This window comes from Magnolia sinica, chromosome 6 (assembly GCF_029962835.1).
Source record: "Magnolia sinica isolate HGM2019 chromosome 6, MsV1, whole genome shotgun sequence".
Classification (NCBI taxonomy): Eukaryota; Viridiplantae; Streptophyta; class Magnoliopsida; order Magnoliales; family Magnoliaceae; genus Magnolia; species Magnolia sinica.
This window is the reverse complement of record NC_080578.1, coordinates 96,998,923-97,023,690: the sequence shown is the minus strand read 5'-3', so window position 1 is coordinate 97,023,690 and position 24,768 is coordinate 96,998,923. Positions and strand designations below refer to the sequence as shown.

Below are 24,768 nucleotides of genomic sequence, written 5' to 3'. Positions count from 1 at the left end.
CTCACTTCTAAAAAAAGAAGGGGAAGAAGAATGAGAAGATGATGGGACTGATGATGAAGTTTGAACCAGCAGCAGCAGAAGTACACGTCACACTTTGAGTTTTAACTTTTGAACACATCATTGCATGGTACAAGATGACTTACCCTGGTGTGAGACCAACAGCAGCTAAATTTAAATGGGGCCTGGGTTGGCTGGGTCTAAGTGCCGCAGCCAACGAAGGGTTGTAATCAGTAGGTCTCCAAACCCTCACAGAAACTCCCTGTGAGGTAACAGGAAATGTATAAGATAAACGGAATACTATCAGTAATCTGAACAGTTTTTAGTCGATGTGCAATAGTGCCACATAGCTTTTCCAAAAAAGTGAAATGAAGCCCTGGTATTTCAGTTGGCAAAACAAGAAATATTGATCCTATATATTGCTACCCAACCCTGTGATTTTTCTTTCCTTCTTTTCCTGCAGCTAAAAGCTCCAAGTTTTAAACCATAATCCACATGCCTAAGTGACTTGCCAAACTGCTGATTTTTCAACCAAAGTACAATCAAGCACTAGCATTGGTATAGATGCATTCCAAAATCAAATTGCGGAAAATACTTTTTTAAGAAATAAATGGAACAAGGTACCTTTAAAATAACAATAATAATAATAATAATAATAATAAGGGAACATGGTTACCTCAAACATTATCCCGTCTAATGCCATTGCATTGCTCACTTCTTCAACAGTTCTCATTTCCACAAAAGCAAACTTCTTCTCATGATTGATGTACACATTAACCACATGCATCGCCTATAAAAGCAAATGCTTTAAATCAGTTCCCTTCTATATTGCATGACAAAAAGGTATGATCTCAAAATATGAAAAGAAGAAAGAAACTGCAATACTAATACAAAATACCGACCAGGACCAGCATTGTTTCCTCCAATAGTAGACATAACACAGCTAAAAAATGTTGCAATTGTCTGTTACAAAACCAAAAGAAGAAAAGGAATAGTTAGAGCATTTTAAAAACTTGGACTAGTTGTTGAAAGTTTGTTGATATCAGAAGTGAACATAATAACCAGCTACAAGCCACTAGCTAATGGAGTTCATTAGCAAACAAAACATGAAGCAAAAAACAAAAATATTAACATGATCCAAAAGTTTGGCACACCCTAAGAAGGTTTCAATAGTAGCTCTCTGATCCTAACTATTTCCATAATATTAACATGACCCAAGCCTAACATTACGACTATCACATGAAAAATTCGGGTGTTGCTTGTCAAAATATTTCCATACAGGAGAATCGGTAGGATGTCTCATGCACTCATCATTGCTTCGTCCCTTGTCATGCCACAAAGACAATTAGAAAGGAAAATAAAACCGTCATACACCGGATAGTGGCTCATGTTGAATGCGTTTCTTTTTTAGACTCAATGGGCAGATTTGGTAGTTCCACGCTAGAACCCTTGAGTCGACGTGAAAGAGGGCTCCAAAGGAGTTACTACTCAGGGAGCACGGCTAGAGGTATTACCTCTTCTATCAAACGGGTTGTCTTTTTAAAGAAATTTAAACATAATAATAAAATTCAAAATACTACCAAACGAAGGTTTTTATTAATTTATTTTATGATAAGAAATATCTACAAGTAGCACATGCATCCTTTAGATTAAAAACCAAAACAAAACAAAAAAAAAAAAAAAAAAAACTTGTTGTAGAAATATCTACGAGTAGCCATGCATCCTTTAGAAATAACGTATTGTAGGCGCTAGAGGAGCATGACCTATCAATTACTCGTGTGACTATGAAAAAAAATTCTCATCAACCTTATTCTCTTGATGCAGGGGAGTCATCCACATGATCAAGAACCAGTGTTGCTAAGAGTAAAAAATTGATGTGTATTCCTGTATAGCAGGGGGTCTTTGCTTTTATTTTGGCATGAGCCTCTGCTCAGTGTTTTTGTAAGCTCTTTTCTCCATGACAATGAAAATTTGACCCTTAAAAAAAAAACAAGAATATAAAAAATTGGATTTTCAGTTAGCCATTGCACCAGTGCCAAAGGCTTTTTTTCTTTTCTTTTCTTTTTTTCCTCCCCATTGAAAGGTGATGCTAACTATCATCCAACAATCTCATTTATTTTAGCCTTTTCAATTACATGATATCAGGGAAATAATATAATAGAAACTTAGTCATATTGCAGAAGAGCATCTGCATATAATTCATGTAAGCAAAATTACAGTAAAAGAAATGAGTCAAATCAAAACCTAAAAATTAAAGAAAAATGAAAAAAAGTGTAAAATTTGTGGTTTGATAATATATGTACCTTCATAAGGTAATAACATATTCCAAGTGGAAAAATATTAAATGACATATTGGATTGTTACATTTAAAAAACTAAAGTATATTAAAGGACAGAGAAAAAGAAACACATTGAAATCTATTGCATGGATGGCGGGTACAACATTACGTGTGAAGTAAGCCTCGTAATATTATATTTCCTATAAATTGAATAAAGAGAAACCGAAAGTAGTCTATTGTGAACTGAGAAGAAGCACATGACATTTACGACTAACATGAATACTTGTGCCTCAAATAACACATTAATGATAATCCAGAATAAGATGGAAACTAGTACATCAAACAACCAAACTAAGCTACCAATTCTAGCTAATCCAAGATGGCTGGAACCTCCTGACTGTCCACCTATGTATATACCCTGCAATGCATTCACCATTCCATTATACATGAAACTCAATCTCAAGCAAAATGTTACATTGGTTTGAAATGTGAAACAGTGATAGTACTCTATAAAGCATGAATACACCACATACACAGCATGTATATATTGTGAATGTGGCTTGAAGTATCATAAAAAATATGGTATGAGTATTTTTCGTATTTTGAACTATATGGATATCACAGACCATTATTGATTATACCCATCCATGCTAACTATGCACATGGCCACTGAATGATGTTATACTTGTAAACAAGTAGAAAAATATGTTGATCGCAATCACACCACATCACACATGCCAATGGCATGAACTTTTTTTGTCGAAACGAAACTGCAATAGTGGGAAGCGATATCATATAAAAGACTACAACTACTTTGCAAAATGCTCAAATGGATCATCCACCCAAATATTCATGAGGCTCAGTTGTTGTTTGAAATTATAGAGAGTGTGTGCTATATCATAAACTCCAAATCAAATACCCAAATCAAGAACCCCAAATGAAATATCCAAATCGAAGTTCAAAAGAAAGAAAAAAGAAAAAAAATCAACATGCCCAAATCACAAACCACAAAGGAAGAGCCCTAAATCAAAATTCACAAATCAAAACCCATAAACATTAGAAATGTATCTCAACAGACAAAGAACATATCAAGCTTAACCTTCTCCACTACTACAATTTAGAATAAGAGAAAAACAGGACATGGTAATATGTAACTGTTGAATGTTATGGCCCTATCATGCCCCAAACAGCTGTTGTTTATGACTGTATCAGAATTATCAATGCATAGTAATATATTTCAAATGCCTGATATTACATAAATCAATGATAAATCTCTAATTTCTAAATATATAAACGTAAATTACAACTTAATCAGCAGGAATTGGATCAAAATTCAATGAAATCTATCGAAATCAAGAGACATAAGTTGGATTCAGATCGAAACAGATTAAGCACCAAAAATCGAGAAAAAAAATAGAAAAATCAAACCCTAACTGGAAAAAAAAAATGGAGAAAAGGGGGGAAAGCTCACCGAATTGAATGTTAAAACCCTTCCTCTGTCCTCAAATAATGCCAACTGTAAATCTGAGTAACTGCTCCAAATGAATAATTAAATTGAGAAAAAAAAAAAATCGAAAAGGAAGACAATATGCATCATCAACTCAAAACAAAAATAAAAAGCAAAACTCCAAACAATGAGATCTGAAGGGAAAATAGATCTATCAGCAAGAATCGAATCAAAATCCAATGAAATGTCTCAGAATCAAGAGACATAAGCTGGATTCATATTAAAATAGATTAAGCACTAAAAGTTGAGGAAAAAAAAAAAGCATAGTGGAAAAAAAAATTGAAAAAAAGCTCACTATCAGAGAGAGAGAGAGAGAGACGGTAGATCTGATGAAGACGAGAACCAATGATGGAGGAGCCTTCTTCTTTGGAGACGGAAAGATCAGAGAGAAAGAGAGACGGTAGATTTGACGAAAATGAGAACCGACGATGTAGGAGCCCTCTTCTTTGGAGACAGAAAGATTGGAGAAGACAAAGAGAAGAGCTAGGGTTCGGTTCGGTTCCGTTTGAAGAAGAATAGTGGGAGAGGAGCTGCAATTGGTGTATATGCCCCTTGTTTATCTAGCGTGGGAAGCAGATTGTGACCTACCTGGCCTGCACGGAAATCGTCTCCCTCCCTTCTTAATTTGGATCTCATAGAGAGAGAGGAGGGAGACAAATCGAGAGAGAGAGAGAGAGAGAGGAGGGAGACAGATAGAGAGGAGGAGAAAGAGGAGAGAGGATTAGGGCGAGAGAGAGGAAATCGGATTACGTACTGAGTTACTCAGCACACTCTTATTGTACTGAGTAAGCTCAGTTGGGCCCACCTTGAATGTATGTGGTCTATCCACGCCGTCCATTCGTTTTAGCCAAGGACGTGGTTTGCATCCTACAGACTTTTGGCCCAAAGATATGACCAATTTCGAGTCTGGCCCATTGACGGCTCTATCTGTTTGATTTGTGGACATCCAAGGAATGGTTCAGATAAAACAGTCAGCGGTTGAAGTTAGACATAAAATGTTCACGACGTTAGAACTATCCAATCGATCTGATTAGGTGTCATGTCCCACCTACATAATCCAACTAATGATATAACCCTACTAGTTATTATGGTAGGCCATGTTCATAGTAGTTCCCACCTGATGAATGGCCAGGATCTGTTCACTGTCATATAGGCACGTGTTTCTTGAGGCCACTCCAACTTGTCAATGGAATGAGTCCCATTGTAAAAGGGTCGACCAAACCATGAAATTTTGAAGGTTCCATGAGCCATTCATGTGAACCCATAATGTTGAAATGTCAATGTGACTTTTAGCTTCACTTTCCTAGCACGTAAGGCTAAAAAGTGAACTTTTAACCTTAGTTTCTTACTAACTAAGGTAAAATTGTGAACTTTCAACCTCAATTTTTTACCAACTAAGGTAAAATAAAAGACTTTTGGCCTTAGTTTCTCACCAACTGAAGTAAAAGGGCAGACTTTTGGCCTCAGTTGCTCACCAAACGAAGAAAAAGGGCAGATTTTTTATCTCAGTTTCTCACCAACCGAAGAAAAAGGACAGACATTTGGCCTCAATTGCTCACCAACCGAGGCAAAAGGGCAGACTTTTATCCTCAGTTACTCACCAATTGAGGCAAAAGGGCAGACATTTGGCCTCAGTTTCTCACCAACCAAAGCAAAAGGTCAGACTTTTGACCTCGGTTGCTCACCAACCAAGGCAAAAGGGCAGACTTTTGGCCTCAGTTGCTTACCAACTGAGGCAAAAGGGCAAACTTTTTGCCTTAGTTTCCCACCAACAAAGGCAAAATGGCAGACTTTTTGCCTCAGTTGCTCACCAACTGAGGCATAAGGTAAAAGGACAAACTTTTGGCCTTAGTTGCTCACCAACCGAAGCAAAAGGGTAGACTTTTGGCCTCAGTTGCTTACTAACCAAGGCAAAAGGGCAGAGTTTTGGCCTTAGTTTCTAACCAACTGAGGCAAAAAAGCAGACTTTTGACCTTAGTTGCTCACCAACCGAGGCAAAAGGGCAGACTTTTAGCCTCAGTTGCTCACCAACCGAGGCAAAATGGCAAACTTTTAGCCTCAGTTGCTCACCAACTGAGGCAAAATGGCAGACTTTTAGCCTCAGTTGCTCACCAACCGAGGCAAAATGGCAAACTTTTAGCCTCAGTTGCTCACCAACCGAGGCAAAATGGCAGACTTTTAGCCTCAGTTGCTCACCAACCGAGGCAAAAGGGCAGACTTTTAGCCTCAGTTGCTCACCAATCGAGGAAAAAGGGCAGACTTTTGGCTTCAATTGCTCACCAACCAAGGCAAAAGAGTAGACTTTTGGTCTCAGTTTCTCACCAACCGAGGCAAAAAATAAACTTTTAACCTTAGTTCCTTTACAACCGAGGCTAAAAAGCACATTTAGCCTCTTTTTTTGAATTAAGGCTAAAGGCCTACTTTCTTATAGTAAAAGTACGCGAGATCTCCATGTCATCCAGAAGATCAACAATGTAAGCATTATCATTGATCTTTCGGGAGATCGGTGCCGGTCCAATCTTCTTGTTCTTCAACTTGTTGTAAGTCCTAGTTGAAAATCTCTCTTTGCGTAGATAAATCATAACTTGGTCACCCACTTCAAACACCTTTTGTCGCTGATGCTTATCGGCTTGCTCCTTCGTAATCTGATGTAGTCTTCGCAATCGAATTCATTCGATATAGTCTTCGTAATCTGATACATTTTATCTAAGAGCTGCCAATATGTAATATCATCACTTATAACAAATCTTTTTGAGTCTCTACCATTGTAGGTAAATATTCCCTTGTCATATACACTCTCTCCATCATAATAACATAATATAGGCCTACGACCCATACTCTTTTAATATTGGTTAATCTATGAAAAAATTGAATGGGTACAACTTGTCAAAAATGAAGGATCCTGGTTGTCATCTATAAAGGGTCGTTGTTATCATCCACTATGGATCGTGGTTGTCATCCACATTGGGTCGTGGTTGACAACCATGACCTATTATGGACAACAACCACGATCCACTCGAAGGGTCGTGGTTATGACAAAGAATGAGTCGTGGCTGTCAACCACAATGGGTCGTGGTTGGTGGATGACAACAAGGCAACAAAGACTAATTATTCTTCATAACCAGGACCACTGTGGATGACAACCACGATCCACTCGAAGAGTCGTGGTTACGACAAACAATAGGTCATGATTGTTATCCACAATGGGTTGTGGTACCTATGTGAATGACAACACGACCCATGAGAAGGGTCGTAGTTGTTATGAACAATGGGTCGTGGTTGTCATCCACATTGGATTGTGGTTGGCAACCACCACCCACTCTGTATGACAACCACGACCCAATCGTCGGATCGATGTTCACATGCACATTGGATCGTGGTTTTCATCCACATTGGATCGTGGTTGTCAACCACAACCTAGTCTACATGAAACCATGACCATTCCTCAAAAAGGCTTCGGTCCACGCCACATTCTCAGAATTGTTTAAAATAGGTAACTTCTTCTTCACTCTGAAACCGTATAACCACTGATCCAAGGACAAGGGACATTTTCATCTGAAACATTTTATAAAGGTTGTCAAAAGGCCACCCTTGGAATATTTGAAACGTAAGACCATGCATCGAGGCCAGTACGAAGGGTCATGGTTATGAAGAGCAAATGGTCTTGGTTGTCATGGACAATGAGTCGTGGTTCAAATGCACAATGGATCGTAGTTGTCATATACGTTGGATCGTAGTTATGATGAACAATGGATCATTGTTGTATCCAGCGTGGATTGTGGTTGTCAACCATAATCCATATTCCGTGACGACCACGACCCACATAACATGACAACCACGACCTATAACAACTGACAACCACGACCCGTGTAACATGCAAACCACGACCCATATAACATGACAACCACGATCTATAACAACTGGAAGTCATGATCCATATACCATGACAACCACGACCTATATAACCTGACAACCACGATACAAGGTTATGGGCCAAACGAGTTAGGCATTGCACAGGGCAGTGAAAAGCACGATCCTTATAACATGATGACCAAAATCTATATAGCATGACAGCCACAATCCATAACAACTGTCGACCACGACGCACGACCCATGTAACGTGACAACCGCGATACAACATTGTGGGCCAAATGATTTAAGCCTTGCACAAGGCAATGAAAGGCTCGATCCTTATAACATGACGGCCACGATCCATATGTCGTGACAACAACAACCCATATAACATGACAACCATGACGCACAACCGATGTAATGTGACAACCGCAATACCATGTTGTGGGCCAAACGAGTTGGGCCTTACACAGGGCAATGAATGGCCCGATCCTTATAACATCATACCCATGATCCATATATCGTGACAACAACAACCCATGTAACATGACAACCACGACCCATGACAACTGACAACCATGACCAGTGTAACATGCAAAGCATTACCCATATAACATGACAACCACGATCCTTAACAACTGGAAGCCAAGATCCATATACTATGACAACTATAACCCATGTAACACGACAACCACGATATAAAGTTATGGGCCAAACGAGTTGGGCCTTGCATAGGGCAATGAGGAGCACGATCCTTACAACATGACAACCACAACCCATATAGCATGATAACCACAACCCATTACATCTGCCAACCACGACCCATAACATCTTCCAACCACAACTCATAACATCCGCCAACAACGACTCATATGCATGTGAAAGCACGATCCTTATAACATGACAACTACAATCCATTGTGCATTTAAACCACTACCATTCATCTAGGTCATGATTTGACAACGTGAAGGATCGTGGTTGTCACTGTCAGTGGTCGAGGTTTGATTTCTTGGAGAATGGAAGGTTTCAAAACTTGAAATCGTGATTTTCTACTGTCAATGGTGGAGATTTGATTAAGGTATGCCCTACAGTAAGCTCCCTTCACGTGGCAACTAGAACCCTCACTTTCTCCACTTTGATCTTCCTTTACCTTAGTAAATGCCTACAATACAATAAAATACCAACCTCGTAGTGGAAGAGGCTTTAAGATGAGAAAATCAACAAAGAGAAACAGCGTCCCTTTCTGGCAGTTGGTCCCTGGATCTTCACTTTTCTAGGAAAATAAAAGAAGAAGAAGAAGGTCTATATATAAAACGTGAATATAGGCGACATCTGGCCCTTTCCAAACTCATAAATGCTTCCTTCCATGTCACGTCACACATTTTCGGGATTGAAACAAAAGGTAACTTCTTATTCACTCCAAAACCATACAACTACGTACTAAACCAAAGGACATGGGCATTTTCGTATGACACAATATATAAAAGTTGTCAGAAGGCCACCCTTGGAATATCTAGAAGGCAGTACCTCTTCAGGTAATTTGACCAAATATTGAGGTCTGTACGGTCAAATTCCCTTGTTCCATACATAAAAATCATCATCAGCGCATTCGTTAGATTGCATCATCAGTGAGAATTTTGGTATGCTGCAACCTGTTTAATTCCTTCTATTTAATTGTTTTGCCTCCTTTTTTTTTTGGATTTTCTAATACATGTTTGGCTGTACCATTATTGTAAAATTTCATAAGATTTTGCACAATCAAAAATTTCATGATATTTGTGCAACAAACGCACACTGATTTAGTTTTATCTAATTTCTTATGAACAGAAACCAAGTTTCTTCTTAAAGCAGTGAAACAGAGAATACGACTGGGTACATCCTACTTTGTTTTTTCTTCTTCTTCTTTATTTTTAAGTAGAAATGATTTGATTTCCAATAATAGTCAGATCTTCCTAATTAATGTTTTGATGGGAAACAAATAAGTGATGATAGCCAAAAATCAGATAGATCCGACCATTGGGTGAGCCACACTGTAGAGAACAATGAAAAAATCACCTAAAAAATCCCCAGATTCTCAGTGGTCTCGCCTCACCTGATGATTGAATTGGCATAATTTTTAGGGTGTTCTATCATCATGGTGGGCCACAGCTTTGGATGTGATAAGCCTACAAGTGATGGGCCGTTGCATGAAAAAGCGTATTGGGTTTGAACTGGATTTTAAGACTTTTGATTCTGCAATGTTGGTATTGGGTTTCTTATAGGATCAGACTCACCCAATTCGTGATTGGTGGTAATTTTGTAAAATTTGCAGCATTTGATATTTTGTTTTCACTTTTTATTCATTTTCTAGTTGAAATTTATTTTGGTTTCGTATGCATTTGGTCTAAAAATGTTGGATTTTTTGTTTTTTGTTTAGGTCACCATATTAATTTAATGCAAATGTGTTGCTCTTTCTATATAAAGAAGTCTCATCTTTCTTTCTTTCTTTTTTTCTTTTTCTTTTTCTTTTTTTTTTAAAATAAACAAATAAGATAAAGTGCTGCTTCTTAACTTTTCTCATCATTTTCTTCTTTATTCTACTTTGTTTATTACTCTCTTATTTGAATTTGCTGTGGATATTTTTTTGAAGTAACTTTTGTTATTCTTTAGTGCTGTTTGATTACAGTAGTTTGTAAGTGTACTTATTAGATCTTGGCTAGTTGTCATTAATGCTAAGTTATGCATAAGGTACATCATGGATTATAACTTAGATAATCATGTGAAGTAAATAAATTGCATATATAATCAAGCACGATGTTTGATTCCAAAATCCAACACATAAAAAAAATAAATCTAGGAAGGCTCTTCTACAATGCCCCATAAAGATGCTATCATTGAAGCCTTTAGAACTACACTAATATGAAAATAATTATATTGCTTTTATACTATCTATTCAATGTATTGTTTAATATCATCATAAGATTTTAATATTTATTAGTATTTTCATTAGTGTGAAATTTATGAGCCAAACCAATTCAATGATCATAACCATCTGATTGATGACCTCTAATATGGGCAGCCAATATCATCTGTATAAAAGTTAGGTCTAACCAACAATCAGATCCATCTATTTGACAGTCCTATCATGGATCACTTATGATTTTAAAGAATTATAAGTGATAATGAGGCAGATCAAAAACTCATATAAGCCATACCACCGGAAACAATGGCGGTCGAATGGCTGAGGGTGATGGAAGTTTTATTTCGGGATGATATCTGCGCCCACAGTTTATCTGAGTGATCATTATAACCCTATGAACAGTTTGAACGGCATATAAAAATCATGGTCAGATCCGGAAAGGTTTCAACAGTGGAAGATTTCACTCCCACTGTTTCATTTTGTGTGGCTCACCTGAGTTTTTATCTACCTGAGTTTTAGATTCCTATACTATTTTGGTCTTTCAAAACAGATGAGAGGAGTGGATTTGTCATGGACATCTCTGTGAGCCCCACATAATATTTGGGTCATAAGCAATCCACTTCCTGTAAACAGTAGTTCTCCTTACGTCATGTACGGTAAAGAGGATATTACCTAACTACCCTTCATAAGTGTATTTCTTGTGTTGGTCCATGAAAAAGAAAAAGAAAATCCCTGATTCTAAATATAGTAGGAAAAATAGAGAAGCATTTGGCTCCAAGGAATAAGTATGGATATAGATTTGACCATTCTAAATATTCTCCATAATTACAAATATAAAAAAATTTATAATTATTAAATTCCCAGTTGAGTTGGGTCGACTCACCAAGTGGACCCGCCCAAATTAACAACGATTCTAGTCGAGTTTTTGCAATTTTAGACTATTATCAGTACAAATTTTCATGAAATGTAGTATAACCAAACATGCCTTAACTTATTTATATTTTTAGTTCAATAATTTTTAATTTAACATTTCTAAGTTGTCATTGCAGGAGATGCTATGGAATTCCTCCAGGAGATTGCCAGGAATGCATGGGTTGAATACGACTACTCTAGAAGGCTTGAAGAGAGTCTTGATGTTCTGAAAACTGAAATGCAAGAATTGAGCAACCGGCAGACCGACATAATTCTTGAACTGAATGCAGCGGAGGTAGTGCATGGAAAGAAGCCAAAGGCAGAGGTGAATTTATGGCTAGAAAATGTGGAAAAGATTACAAGCGCAGTGACTAAGACAAAAGAGGTTTACGGAGAAATAGGGAGAGATTTCTCATTCCCACGTGTTACATTGGGAAAGCGTGTCGTAAAAAAAATTGAAGAGGCGGTGAAGCTTAAGGAGAAAGGTCGATTTTTAGAAGGGTTATTTGCTGATCTATTACCTGAAAGTGAAAGTATGCCCACAACGAAATTGGTGGGTAGAACGACAGCGGAAAGAAATTTGGAACAGATTTGGGAGTCATTGATGGATCAGGAGGTTAGAATTATTGGTGTGTATGGCATGGGGGGAGTGGGTAAAACGACCATCATGACCCACATATTTAATAAAATACAGAGCTCTAGAATATTTGGCCTTGCCATTTGGGCGACGGTGTCTAATGATTTTAATATTGAGAGACTACAAAATGGTATTGCACGAGAAATAGGATTGGATATTTCGTATGAAGATGATGAAATGAGAAGGTCAAGGAAATTGTTTGAGGCTTTGAAGCGTAGGGAGAAGTTTGTTGTCATCTTAGACGATATGTGGAAATCATTTCCATTGGAAAAGGTAGGGATTCCTGAGGGCAATGCATACAAGATAGTGTTGACTACTCGATCAAAAAATGTGTGTCGAGGTATGAAGTGTCAAAAAAAGTTTGAAGTAGAGGTCCTTTCGAGGGAAGAAGCGTGGGAATTGTTTAAAGAAAGGCTTGGGGCTGATGTTGTACTTTCTCCAGAAGTAAAACAGATTGCGAAGCTTGTGACTGAAGAATGTGGTGGTTTGCCACTTGGAATCATCACAGTAGCAAGTGCAATGAGAGAAAAGGACGACGTTAGAGAATGGAGAAATGCATTAGAAGAGTTAAAATGCTCGACGATGGAGATTGAAGGCATGGATGATCAGGTTTTTCCAATTTTGAAATTTAGTTATGATCGACTAAAATCTGAGAGGATTCAATCCTGTTTCTTGTATTGTGCTTTGTATCCAGAGGACTATGCATTCGGTGATGAAGAGCTGGTGAAGTATTGGATAGCAGAAGGATTGATAGATAATATGGGAGACTGGGAAAAGGAACAAGACAAAGGCCACACAATATTGAATGGACTAACAGATGTATGTATGTTGGTAAGGAAGTTTGATCATAGTATAGTAATGCATGATTTAATAAGAGATTTGGCCATCGGAATTACAAGGAAGAGGCCTCTGTTTGTGGTCAAAGCTGGGATGGGGATAAGGGGATCAATTGGTGTGGAAGAATTTACTGAAGAGGTTGAAAAAATCTCATTAATGAGAAATCAAATTGAAATGCTTTCAGGTGAACCCAACTGCCCAAAACTCTCAACATTGTTGTTACGAGATAACCCTCTCTCAGGCAACATTTCTCATGAGTTCTTCAATCGCATGAACAGCCTCAGAGTTCTCCACCTTTCTAAGGCTGGCATTGAGTATCTGCCAGAATCAGTTTCCAACTTGGAGAACCTGTGTATGCTCTTATTAAATAGGTGTGAGAGGTTAAGGGAGGTGCCGTCTTTAGCAAAGCTGAAGCGTCTAAGGTTTTTGAACCTCTTAGGGACTGGCATCAAAGAAGTGCCAGATGGGATGGAATGTTTGGTTAACCTCAAAGAGTTTCAGGTTTCATTTGCTGAAGGGTCGACAAATAGGATAAATGTTGTTGGTTGCAATTCCTTAGTGCTTCCTGATAGTATTATCAAGCTGAATATGGGGAGATGCGAGCTGTCAAGCTTACACTGCGTGTCTCGCATGCAACACTTACATTCATGTAACATCTGGGGGTGTAGCATGAAGTGGTTGTTGGCGATAGGAGACAACAGCACCATAATTCCATCTTTACCCTGTATACAGTATCTGAATCTAATGGATCTTCCGAATTTAAGGGGTCTGTGTGAGGGAGTCTTGATGCCTGGCTCATTTACATGCCTCAGAAACCTGTTTGTCTCGAGCTGCAAAGTATTGGAGAATGTCATGTCACTTGAATTGTTTCAGAACCTCCAATGCCTAGATTACATCAATATTGAAAAATGCAGTGAGATGGAGGAGGTGATAAAGGGAGGAGAAGAAGGTGATAACAACAACAATAACAATACCATCATCCTCCTTCCTAACTTGAGGGAGTTGCGTTTGAGAAATTTAGGGAAATTGAAAAGCTTTTGTAAGCGGGTAATCATTTGTTCCCTGACTCAGATTTATATAACTGGTTGTCTCCGGCTGAAGAAGATCCCTCTTTCCTTCGGCAACTCAACATTATTTGTGAGAGGAAGGATTGAAGGAAGCAAAGAGTGGTGGGATTCATTGGAGTGGGATGATCCCAACTCCAAAACACTCCTCCTACCTCTTTTTCATGAAGAAGACGAAGGACGTGGAATGAAAAGAAAAGCAGAACAAGTAGAAGACATTGCATCGACGTCACAGCACCAATAATCCAGTTTGGCTTTCTATGCTTTTTTAATTTACTCATCTATTTCTTCTTTTTTATTTCAAATGTAATGTTAATGAGAATGGCTTATCTTCCTTTGTTTCTTTGTAAATGATGTCAACAGAACTTTACCACACAAGCCTCCCTTATAGGAGAATCACAGCACACGTGTCAATGTAGCACACGTTTATAAAAGTCGATCTTCTATAACACCTGTTTTATAGAGAGCGTGAAGCCGGATTGCGTGTTGAGTAAGCTGTGGGGGCCATATGTAAGTTAAATGTCTTATTCACACCGTCCATCCATTTTTCCAAATCATGTTAGCGTTTGAGTCCAAAATTGAAATATATCCAAAGCTCAAGTGGGCCACACCACATGAAACACTGGGTATAATGGCGTCCGCTTGGAACAACCCGGCTGGATTGGACCCACCATGCTGCACGTGTAAAATGGGAGCGGATCAGGGACGCGGATTGCGTCCTACTCCGGGCGGGGCTCTGTGAGGCCCACCGTTATGTAAATATTTTATCTACACCGTTAATCGTTTTTATATGACCATTTTAATATGCGAACCAAAACTTGAGGTAGTTCCAGTGCTCAAGTTGACCACAAAGTGGAGATTGAACATCCACCATTAAAAACTTCTTAGGAGCCGGAGAAGTGCTCGATCAAGCTTAAATTTGTGTTTTCACTTCATCCAAGTCTGCATGACCTTATTAATAGGTTGGGTGGTAAAAAAACATCATGGTGGCCCTTAGAAAGGTTTCAACGGTGGGTGTCATTATCACTGCAGCTTCCTTCAATGTGGTCCATTGGAGTTGTGTGTCTGCTTCAATTTTTGGCTCATGTATTAAAATGATCATATAAAAACGAATAGCGGTGTGAATAAAATACTTACATAACGGTGGGCCCCACATAGCCCTGTCCGGGCGGGGGTAGGACGCAATCCGTGTCCGCGGATTAGGTAGTACCCCCGCCTGTTCCGGGACAGACAGAGATTCCAAGGGGAAATGAGGGCCATTGCGATGTTATTACTTTTATCCACACCGGATCTATTTTTTCATATCATTTTACAATGTTGAACCCAAAATAAGGGAGACCTAAGTCTCAAGTGGACCACACCAGAGGAAGCAGTGGTACTAAGGACACCCACCATTGAAACTTTCTTATGGTCCACGGTGTCGTGTATTTCCCATCAACCTATTGACATGGTCATATACACATGGATGAAGTAAAAGAAAAAAAACAAATATCATCTTCATCAAAAACTTCTATGGTCCCTGATAATTTTTCTGCGGTAGGAATTTAATCCCCGCTGTGTGGTTCTTTTGAGCCTTTTATCTTAGCTATTTATGACATCAAAATCTAAAATGATATGAAAAGATGGATGTATGCTGTGGATAAAATTTATACATCAGGGTGGCCCTTTACCGGCCCTCGGATCCTCCACCTGTCCGGAGCTCCCAACAGGCGGGGGGTTGTACGTAATCGGCAATCATGTAAAATCGGACGCGGGGTAAAGCCTTTCGCAGAAAGTTCCTTATCCTTAAACTTAGGTGGGGCCCACTGTGATGTTTTTCAGGAATTCGCTCCGTCCATCCTTTCTGTGAGCTCATTTTAGGAGAGTTGATCGAAATTAAACAGGATCCAAGGCTCAAGTGTGCCATACTAAAGGAAAAGTCGGTTAGGGAAATTTTTACTGTTGAAACCTCTTTGGGTTCTACAGTGATGTTTACATGTCATCCATACTGTTAATAACATCATTCCTACTGGGATGAACTGAAAACACAAATATTAGCATGATTCAAAACTTCTGTTGGCCCACGAATATTTCAGCCATGGAAGTTCAATTATCATGTTTTCGGCCCACTTGAGTATTTGATATAGTTCATTTCTGACCTCATAAACTAAAATGAACTCACAAAATGGATGGATGGAGAGGATTTCTCACAAACATCACAGTGAGCCCCACCTAGGTTTCCGGAGCCGGAACTTCCTGCCAAAGCAGTTCACAGTAAATCGGCGTCCTGTAAAAATCAGTCCATCCATCCATCAGCTGCACTTGCCAATGTTAGGCCATGGGATAAAAAATCAGCGTCAGTCGTAGGTTTTTGCATGGCGTTATCATGGTGTTAATCTTTCATCAACGCTCTTAATCTACGCCAGTCAAAAGGATGAAGAGACTAGTCCACACAAATTTTTCATCGTTCCCAATCGTGTGACTCATTTTGATGTTTTTATTGTTTTTATCTTTTCTTATGCACCGAGAGAAGGGTTATCACCTGATTGGGCACTAGCGTTTCATGGGGTGCTGCATCACGTGTGCCATTCAGATTTTAGATGGTAAACAAACATTGACCCTGAGAAGTTTTCAATGGTGGGCATTTAATCACCTCTGTTTTCTACGGTACAATCCACATGGGATTTGAATCTTTTTCATTTTCGGGATTATACCCCCCGAATAAGCTCATAAAACGGATGGATTTCAAGGATATACAATACGTACATCAAGGTGGGCTCCACAGTCAGGGGCGCACCATGTTGGGTGAGGCTGGACCACACCAAACCTGCTCCCAAGTAATTAATGTCCACTCCTTACAGAACTCTGCTCGTAATAAATAATTTAGTGATTTTGGGAGTACAAAATATGTATTTAGTTGTGCCATGGTCAACTGACCAACCGGACGCGGATTTCCTGCGAGCCTTTCGCAGGAAGTTCCTGCGCTGGAAACTTATGTGGGGCCTACCGTCATGTTTGTGAGAAATTGACCTCGTCCATTTGGTTTTTAACTTCATTTTAGGACATGCCAAAAATGAACCGGATCCAAGACTCAGGTGATCCGAAAACGTCAGGATTGAATGTCCACAATTGAAATATTCATCGGGCCAAAGAAGTTTTGAATCAAGATAATATTTATGTTTTCTGTTCACCTTAATTTTGAATTAGGATAATATTTATGCTTTGGATCCTGTTCAATTTTTGTCTCTAAGTCTTAAAATGAGCTAAAAATGGATGGACAGGTAAATTTCTCACAAACATCGCATTGGGCCCCACCTACGTTTCGCAGGAAATCCGCGTCCTGACTAACCTACTTCCAAGTCTGACTCGGAAACAGATTAGCTACTCCCCTTGCCACCAGCCAATGGCTGGTGGCCGATGCTCTGTGAGCCCCATCATGATGTATGTGTTTCATTCATGCCATTTTTTCTAGATCATTTTATTGCATGAGAGAAAAAATGAGGTATATACCAATCTCAAGTGGACCACATTACAGGAAACAGTGTTGAATGAATTTCGACCATTAAAAACTTTTTGGGGGCCATAAAAGTTTTGGATCAAGGTGATCTTTGTTTTTCCCCTTCATCTGGGTATGTATGACCTAATCAACATATTGGATGTCAAATAAACAGTAGTGGGCCTTAGGAGGATTTTAATGGTGGATATCCAATCACTATTGTTTTCGTATGGTGTGGTCCACCTGAGATTTATATTCTTATCATTTTTTGTTTCAAGCCCTAAAATGATCTGTGAAAATGAATGAACGGAATGGATGAAGCACATACTTCATGATGGGCCCACAGAGCACCGACCATCAGCCACGGGGCTGGTGGCAGGGGGAGTAGCCAATCCGTTCCCGTCCGACTCAGAGCCATAAGGACAATACGGGACACTGCTAGAGCCTTTCGCAGGGAGTTCCTAAGCTGGAAACTTAGGTGGGACCCACCGTGATGTTTGTCAGGAATTCACTCCATCCATCAGTTTTATGAGCTCATTTTATAAGATTAGACCAAAAGTGAGCAGGATTCACTACTCAAGTGGGCCGTGCAAGAGGAAAAGGTAGTTAGGGAAATTCCTACCGTTGAAACCTCTCTTGGTTCGACAGTGATGTTTACATGTCATCCATACAGTTAATAACGTCATTCCTACTGGGATCAACTGAAAACACAAATATTAGCATGATTCAAAACTTTTGTGGCCCTACTAATATTTTAACTGTGAACATTCAATTATTACGCTTTCAGCCCACTTGAGCATTGGATACTGTTCATTTTTGGCCTCATGTCCTAAAATGAACTCACAAAATGGATGGATGGGGAGGATTTCTCACAATTATCACAGTGAGCCCCACCTTCCAGCGCATGAACTTCCTTGGAAAGGCTTTTGCAGGAAATCAGCGTAGTAGGAAATCCTGTTCCCCAAGCTAAATGGGGCTAACGAATCCACTCTGTTCATCAGTTTCCTAAGCTCACAGTACTACAGAAACCCAAAAAATTAAGTGGATTAAAGACTCAGATGGGCCAATTACAAGAAACAGTAGGGATTGAACACCAGTGTTCAAGACTTTAAGATTATACTAATATTTGCCTTTTCAGTTCATCCCAGTGTCAAAATAACCTTTTGAACGGCTTAGATGACATATAAATATTATGATAGGCTCCAGGAAGGTTTCAACGGTGGGTATTTTCATTCTCACTCTTTCTTGTCACGTGGCCCATCTGATTTTTGGACATGAATCATATTTTTTTTAAAAATTTATCCTATTTTGAACATTCCAAAGCGATGATCAGAGTGGATTTCTGCAGGATTTCTCATGAATAGGAAATTCGTTTCCCCTGAGATGCATGGACTGAGCACAGCATGCGCGAATCATTTCGTATTTCTCTCGTGGATAATTAATATCTATGAACACCACCTCTAACACCGCATCACCGAACCAAGCGCCAAACTAATTGACCGCGTCACAAATTGTGCAACGTGTACAATTATCCGAGACTTTTGTAGGTTGGTTTCTCACTTCTCAGTGCATGCGTCCTGTACTAAAATTAGGGTGGCCCACTATTCATATCAGCACTGCATGGACGTTCAACAGTCTGTCCATCGGTTTTATAACTTTTTCTAACCGTCCATGATGGAAGGAATGGCTGATTTATGGAATATTCACATAGGGGCCAAGGAATTAACGTCTCAGATCCTTCACATCTTTGCCATGTTGGCATGTGTGTGACACTTGTTTTCCGGGTGTCTAGTTTCTTTGGACGTACATAGAGTACTCTTCCAAGAAGCTGGGTCACCTTAGATGTCCTCGTTGCATGATCTTTTTCGGATAGTTAGTTCTCTTTAGAGCGTATCTTTGAATACTTTTTCGGGGGCTAGTTCTCCTTGGGTGACTTTTTGCCAGCTGGATGTGCATCCCCAAGCCTGTAAACATGTGCATGCATTCATGCATTTAAACAAAATCATCTTTGTAGAACTTATTTAATAAATGTATATTTGATGAACTTTATCTGATTGCTATGATAATCATTGTGAAATATGTACTATACACTGTTCTTGACAACTATGCTTAACTATCGTAATGTTTGATAAATTTTAGAGGTTATACCTCGCTAGGATAGCCTTTGACACTATTAAATTGTAATCAATATGCAGGAGATGCAAAGGATGCATATGCTGGTGTTCATGTGGAATAGAAGAAACTAGACTACCTCGCGACTCTCTATTCCCAATTTCATTTGTATTTAATTTGTACTGTTATGTATTATAAAAACTTAAGATATTGATTTGTATAAGTTTTCGGGCAACCACACGAATATTGGATTATATATATTTGGACTCCCTTTTATACTTTTTGTTTATATTCCGCTAGTTTCATAACACCAAAATCCCTCTTTAGGAATGGTTGAAAATCGTTTGTAAACCATTTAGGAACGGTTTTCAACTGTGGTTAAATAGGGCGTTGAGAAAAATTAGGGACGGTCGAAAATCGTTCTAAAATTTTCAAGTCTCGAACGATTCTCAACCATTCCTGAAATAGGGTGCCCAAAAAAATTAGGGACAGTTGAAAATCATCACAAAGTTTCAATTTCCAGCCCCATTCTAAATCCACCTTAGCAATTGACCTTATATATATATATATATATTATATTGTGTTATTGAGTCCCCTGCATTCATTAATTTGTTATTTCGGATTAAAAGACTTGCACAATGAGAACTTCAATATAATTAGTAAGTAGTTAAAACATTCAACTGAAGTAGTAATTTAAACAAACTATATATGTTATTGATTTTCCCTTGAGCAAGTAGTATCTGATGATCATAATGTTAGAAACAAGCCACCCATCAAGCTGATCCACTCATGAAACATGTCATAATGTTACAAACAAAAAAATGGCTTAGAACAATATGGCTATTTTTTTGGGGGGGAATTGTATAGGTACAGAGTAAATGGAGGGTGGGCCCTTGAAACGAGCTCCCTAATCTGATTGAAGGGTGCAATTCAAAAGCCTAGATAGGCCCTTAATTGAGCTCCCTAATCTGATTGAAAATAAAGGCAAATATGAGAGACTGGCAGGATTTTTTTTGCAAGGTTCAGATTGGTAGAATCTGATCTGCAACAATATTAAAAGAACTGATAAAAGAACCATATGTATCACATTTTAAGCCCTCCAACAGGATTCAATGTTCAACCAATAACATGGAGTAAAAGTACCTGAGTGCAATAACCAAGTTTCTTATCTATTCCCCATCCATGTTGTTGTTGCCCACCAAAAAGAAGAAAAAATGCATTGATTCATGGGAAGATGAAGCTGCAACAACCTAAAACAAATAAAGAACTGTTAAAATTAGAATAGCCATCCACAGCAAAGAAAAAAAAAAAAAAACAGGAAAATGTATTTGTTGCCTATTCTTGCAATGAATCATTAAGGTACAATTTCAAAAAAAGGACAATCTTCTTTTATTGCTTTGAGGTTTGGTTGGATGGCAAAACCTCACTCTGTAATGTGAGATTTTTCCTAGAAAAAACATCATACTATTTGCAAAATAGATTGAAAAGGGAATTCTAACTCATGAAGAGATAAATGATGTTACGAGAAGTGAAACTCAAGCATAGATCAATGGCAGTAGAGAGCAAGTATTTTACCTTTGCCTATTCATATACTAATAAAGAAACCCAAATAAAGAATCATACCTATGCCTTATTCCTGAATCGATGCCCCAAAAGCGTATGCGGATTGGGATATTGACAAGTTCTTTTACCTCAGCAGGCTGCATGAGAGAGGATTAAAAAGACAATGCACTAAAGCACCTGATGTGTAATAACTTAAAGCAAAGCATAGCACACTATTGGCAATACTCACCTGACAGACCATCGCTGGAGCTCCAACAATGGGGTTCTCCACCTGCCAAATGTTTGTTAAGGATAAGCTACACTTGAATATGGCTCATACTAGATAGCCGAAAACTGATGTACTGGAAAGAGGTTTTCTACATGCCTTTTGACAGAGCAATGCAAGATTTCTTGGAGTGATTTTCAATCCTGCAGATCAAAAGGCACCAACATAAAATTACCCTAAAATGGCGCCCAAGGGGATATCACTGCCATCATTTCCTGCTACCAGGATGGGTTTATAGGGGAATGAAATACAATAATAAAATTACCCTACAAGTTGCATACAAAAGAAAAGTTAACTTGGAAAATAGTTCATTACAATATTCAACAGTTGCCATCACTTTTCACAAACGTGTAAATGAAAATCCACATTGGTGGCATGAAGCTCCCAATATTACAAATACTTTTAAAAATCAAATTAAATATTACCAAATCATATACACTTTTCAATGGTGCCACTTCTATTATTTACCTAAAATAAATACAGGATCCTTGACCTTTTTCTTTTCTTTTTTTTTTTTTTTTTTTTTCTTTTTTGTCAATTACAATAAACCTTCTTATGAAGTTCCTTCCAAAATTTTAAAGGCTTATAAGACTGGTTTTTTTTTTTTTTTTTTGACTTATGCATTATTGGGTGCAAAAAACTAATTGACACTCATGAGTATTGACTGAACTCAGCAAGCTTTCTATAGAAGAAAACAAATTGTACAGGTACCTAAGACATGGTCACAACCAAAATAAAAATTCTCCAGTCTCACAACAGCCTAAGCAAATAACATAGAATTCAATATACTTCCATCTTAAAAGAATTGAGGATAGGGAGAACACAAACTAACCATGGGCAGCAGCTATTGCAGACGTGGTAGCAACCTCCACAGCAGCAGAAGAAGATACACCTTTGCCCTCTAGAACTGTGGAAGAAACCTGAAAATCCACATCCGTAGCATTGACAAGGTATAAACATTCGTGGCAGTTACTCAAAACCATTAGTTAGTGTTATTGTTGAAGTTGAATTGACTGAAGCACAAAAATATTACAAATAAAACTATAACAGGCTTACCATGCCAATCAAAATGAGAAGAGAGTAAAAAGGGATAAATTTTAAATGAAATGTTCATTGCAACTTGTAAACCTTCATACAAGTGCTACAATACATTATTTCCCTATTGTTTTAAATTAGCATTTCATGAGTAGCAGAAATGCACCAATGCAACAATTGATGTACCACAACATAAGCTAGAGTTACGAAACAAGGGGGTTCAAATAGTGCCTTCTCTTTCACTTTTGCGCAATTCTTTCAAAGTGTGAATTCAGATTTACTCTAGATAGGATTGCTTATCCATAACGCTAACTCATGAGAGAGGGTTTTGAAAGGAATGTAACTGATACATATTTTCAACAAGTCTTGATATAGTATTTATTCATAACTCTGTTTAATTATTAAATACAATTATCTTGATGCTGGACTAGGAGAACAACTAGTTGTTTTGTGGATTAGGCAGTATATTTGAAATTTTCACCATTCAAAAAATGTATAATTTAAAATTGCAATCAGGTCAGAAAATAAACATTTCTTAAATAATAAAGACATAAATAAATAGAGGACAGAGTGCAACCAATACATGGGCTCCTTGTTAGCACACGGAACTTTCTAACCAACAAAAGTCAATGTAAATATTGTGAAAATGAACAAATATCTTTTCTATTTACCACGTGCTCTGTTCTACAACCCAATTGTGAAAATGATCCCTTGTGCACCATTGTTTCTTGCCGTTAGTGCATCCCCAAGTGTGTCAGCATTTGCCATAACCTATCAGGACAACCCAATTCATGTAAGACCTGGAGGAACGATACATTTCTCTCTACAAGTATGAGTACAGGATACAATTTGTCTAGAACATGCCGAATAACCAGCATATGCACTCATCACAGGTGGTGGTCCCCAGAATCTACTTCCATCTAATCATATGATCAAATGGTGGTTATTTAGTAAGACCATGCTCCAATTAATAAATAAAACAAATTTTATCAGAAGTTGTAGGAAAGTTTTGAATGAGTGTGATACCTTGAGATACCTTAGTTCATCAACCCAAGACATGAATGTCCCCAAATCGCCACTTGAGCTGGAGGTGAGGGCGGTTGCTTCCCCATGATCACTTCTCCTGTTGACCCATTAAGTGATAGCCACTCACCTTCCCTTGGCACTTTGTCCCAAATCACAACAATCTGCAATGTTAATAGAACCACCCATGTAAATGTTGCAAGTTCCCATATCAAAAAATCATGTCATCATCTTACCTTGTCCGCATCATTTACACGGATCTCTGAGCATCCAGAAACACAACATTTTCCCCAGCCACGTGCGACCACAGCCGCATGAGAGGTCATGCCACCTCTTGCAGTCAGAATTCCGGTGGCTGCGTGCATGCCACCGACATCCTCCAGACTAGTTTCTGTTCTCACCTTCATCCATGACAGCCCATAATCAAACTCCAGAAGTGGATAATAGGAATTGGAAGAAAGGAGTAAAAAAAAGAGTTAAGAAGGAATTCTTCTTATTTTAATCAACATTCAATGCCACTTACACAAATTGGTCTTAGGAATTTATGAAGGAAAGCCATCCAACTTACAGAAATAACGGAAATAGAACATACCAAGATGGCATTCTTTCCTTGTGCATGCCATTCTTCGGCATCATCAGCACTGAAAACAATCTGACCCACTGCAGCCCAAATGGTAAGTTATACAACCTATGGTGGGATCCACCAGATGAACAGACCCGAGCATGGACCATTTTGCTGCATGTCTAATTTGAGTGCAGCAAGCCAGATAAGGAAATGTTGTGCTACATTCACATCATCATGGCCTTATTCCAACTAACTGAGGTTGGCTACATGAATCCTTTTACACCGCTCCACTCTATCAAGTCCAAATCAGAGAAGCAAGCCAACCTGGACAGAAATTAGAAATGCAATCTACAGGTATACCGTTATTGTCATCTTCATGCACCATGTTATTATTTAAAGATGAAAATAAATTCAACGAGGTTCAACTGATGAAGATGATCCTTAACATAGACAACTATGATTTTACAGACTTCAGTCGGATGGGGGATGAATATGAAACAGAGCTAGCTAGAAAGTGCAAACCCGGTCCAAAGCAGGCAAGGCATGAAATTTTGGCAGGCTAAAAACCAGATGTAACCTAATTGAAGCCCACACAGGACCCATACCTCACATCACTTTTTTCCTCTATGAACGTCCATGCAGGATGACTAGTTCCTTTTTTTTTTTCCTCTCTCTCCTCTTTTTAGCGTCAGGATGACCAGTTTTTACCAGAGCATTGACGAAAAAGGTTGGGCACGGACATTGTTT

General features: G+C 38.5%; 2 protein-coding genes and 1 long non-coding RNA gene across 3 annotated transcripts; 2 read left to right on the top strand and 1 right to left on the bottom strand.

Annotated features, from left to right (window-relative positions):
• The first annotated feature begins 2,024 nt into the window (after positions 1 to 2,024).
• On the top strand, positions 2,025 to 2,694 carry LOC131250153 (uncharacterized). Its single transcript, XR_009173091.1, has 2 exons — positions 2,025 to 2,215; positions 2,524 to 2,694. It is a non-coding gene; the product is annotated as an uncharacterized LOC131250153 (long non-coding RNA).
• Positions 2,695 to 10,839: 8,145 nt separating this feature from the next.
• On the top strand, positions 10,840 to 14,227 carry LOC131249755 (probable disease resistance protein At5g63020). Its single transcript, XM_058250520.1, has 2 exons — positions 10,840 to 10,900; positions 11,583 to 14,227. The coding sequence occupies exons 1-2, from the start codon at positions 10,840 to 10,842 to the stop codon at positions 14,225 to 14,227; spliced, it is 2,706 nt and encodes a 901-aa protein (XP_058106503.1).
• An 8,911-nt stretch (positions 14,228 to 23,138) lies between these two features.
• Positions 23,139 to 24,121, bottom strand: LOC131250152 (pyruvate, phosphate dikinase 2-like). The gene is made up of 4 exons (XM_058250771.1): positions 24,049 to 24,121; positions 23,693 to 23,857; positions 23,460 to 23,620; positions 23,139 to 23,204 (listed from the first exon to the last, which is right to left on the bottom strand). The coding sequence occupies exons 2-3, from the start codon at positions 23,819 to 23,821 to the stop codon at positions 23,471 to 23,473; spliced, it is 279 nt and encodes a 92-aa protein (XP_058106754.1). The 5' UTR covers positions 23,822 to 23,857; positions 24,049 to 24,121; the 3' UTR covers positions 23,139 to 23,204; positions 23,460 to 23,470.
• Between the last annotated feature and the right edge of the window lie 647 nt (positions 24,122 to 24,768).

Coding starts and splice junctions, on each gene's coding strand:
- LOC131250152 (XM_058250771.1), bottom strand. CDS start 23,821: ATGCACGCAGCCACCGGAATTCTGACTGCAAGAGGTGGCATGACCTCT. Junction 23,621..23,692: donor GTGTAAATGATGCGGACAAG/GTAAGATGATGA, acceptor TTAACATTGCAG/ATTGTTGTGATTTGGGACAA.
- LOC131249755 (XM_058250520.1), top strand. CDS start 10,840: ATGGCGGTCGAATGGCTGAGGGTGATGGAAGTTTTATTTCGGGATGAT. Junction 10,901..11,582: donor GGATGATATCTGCGCCCACA/GTTTATCTGAGT, acceptor TTGTCATTGCAG/GAGATGCTATGGAATTCCTC.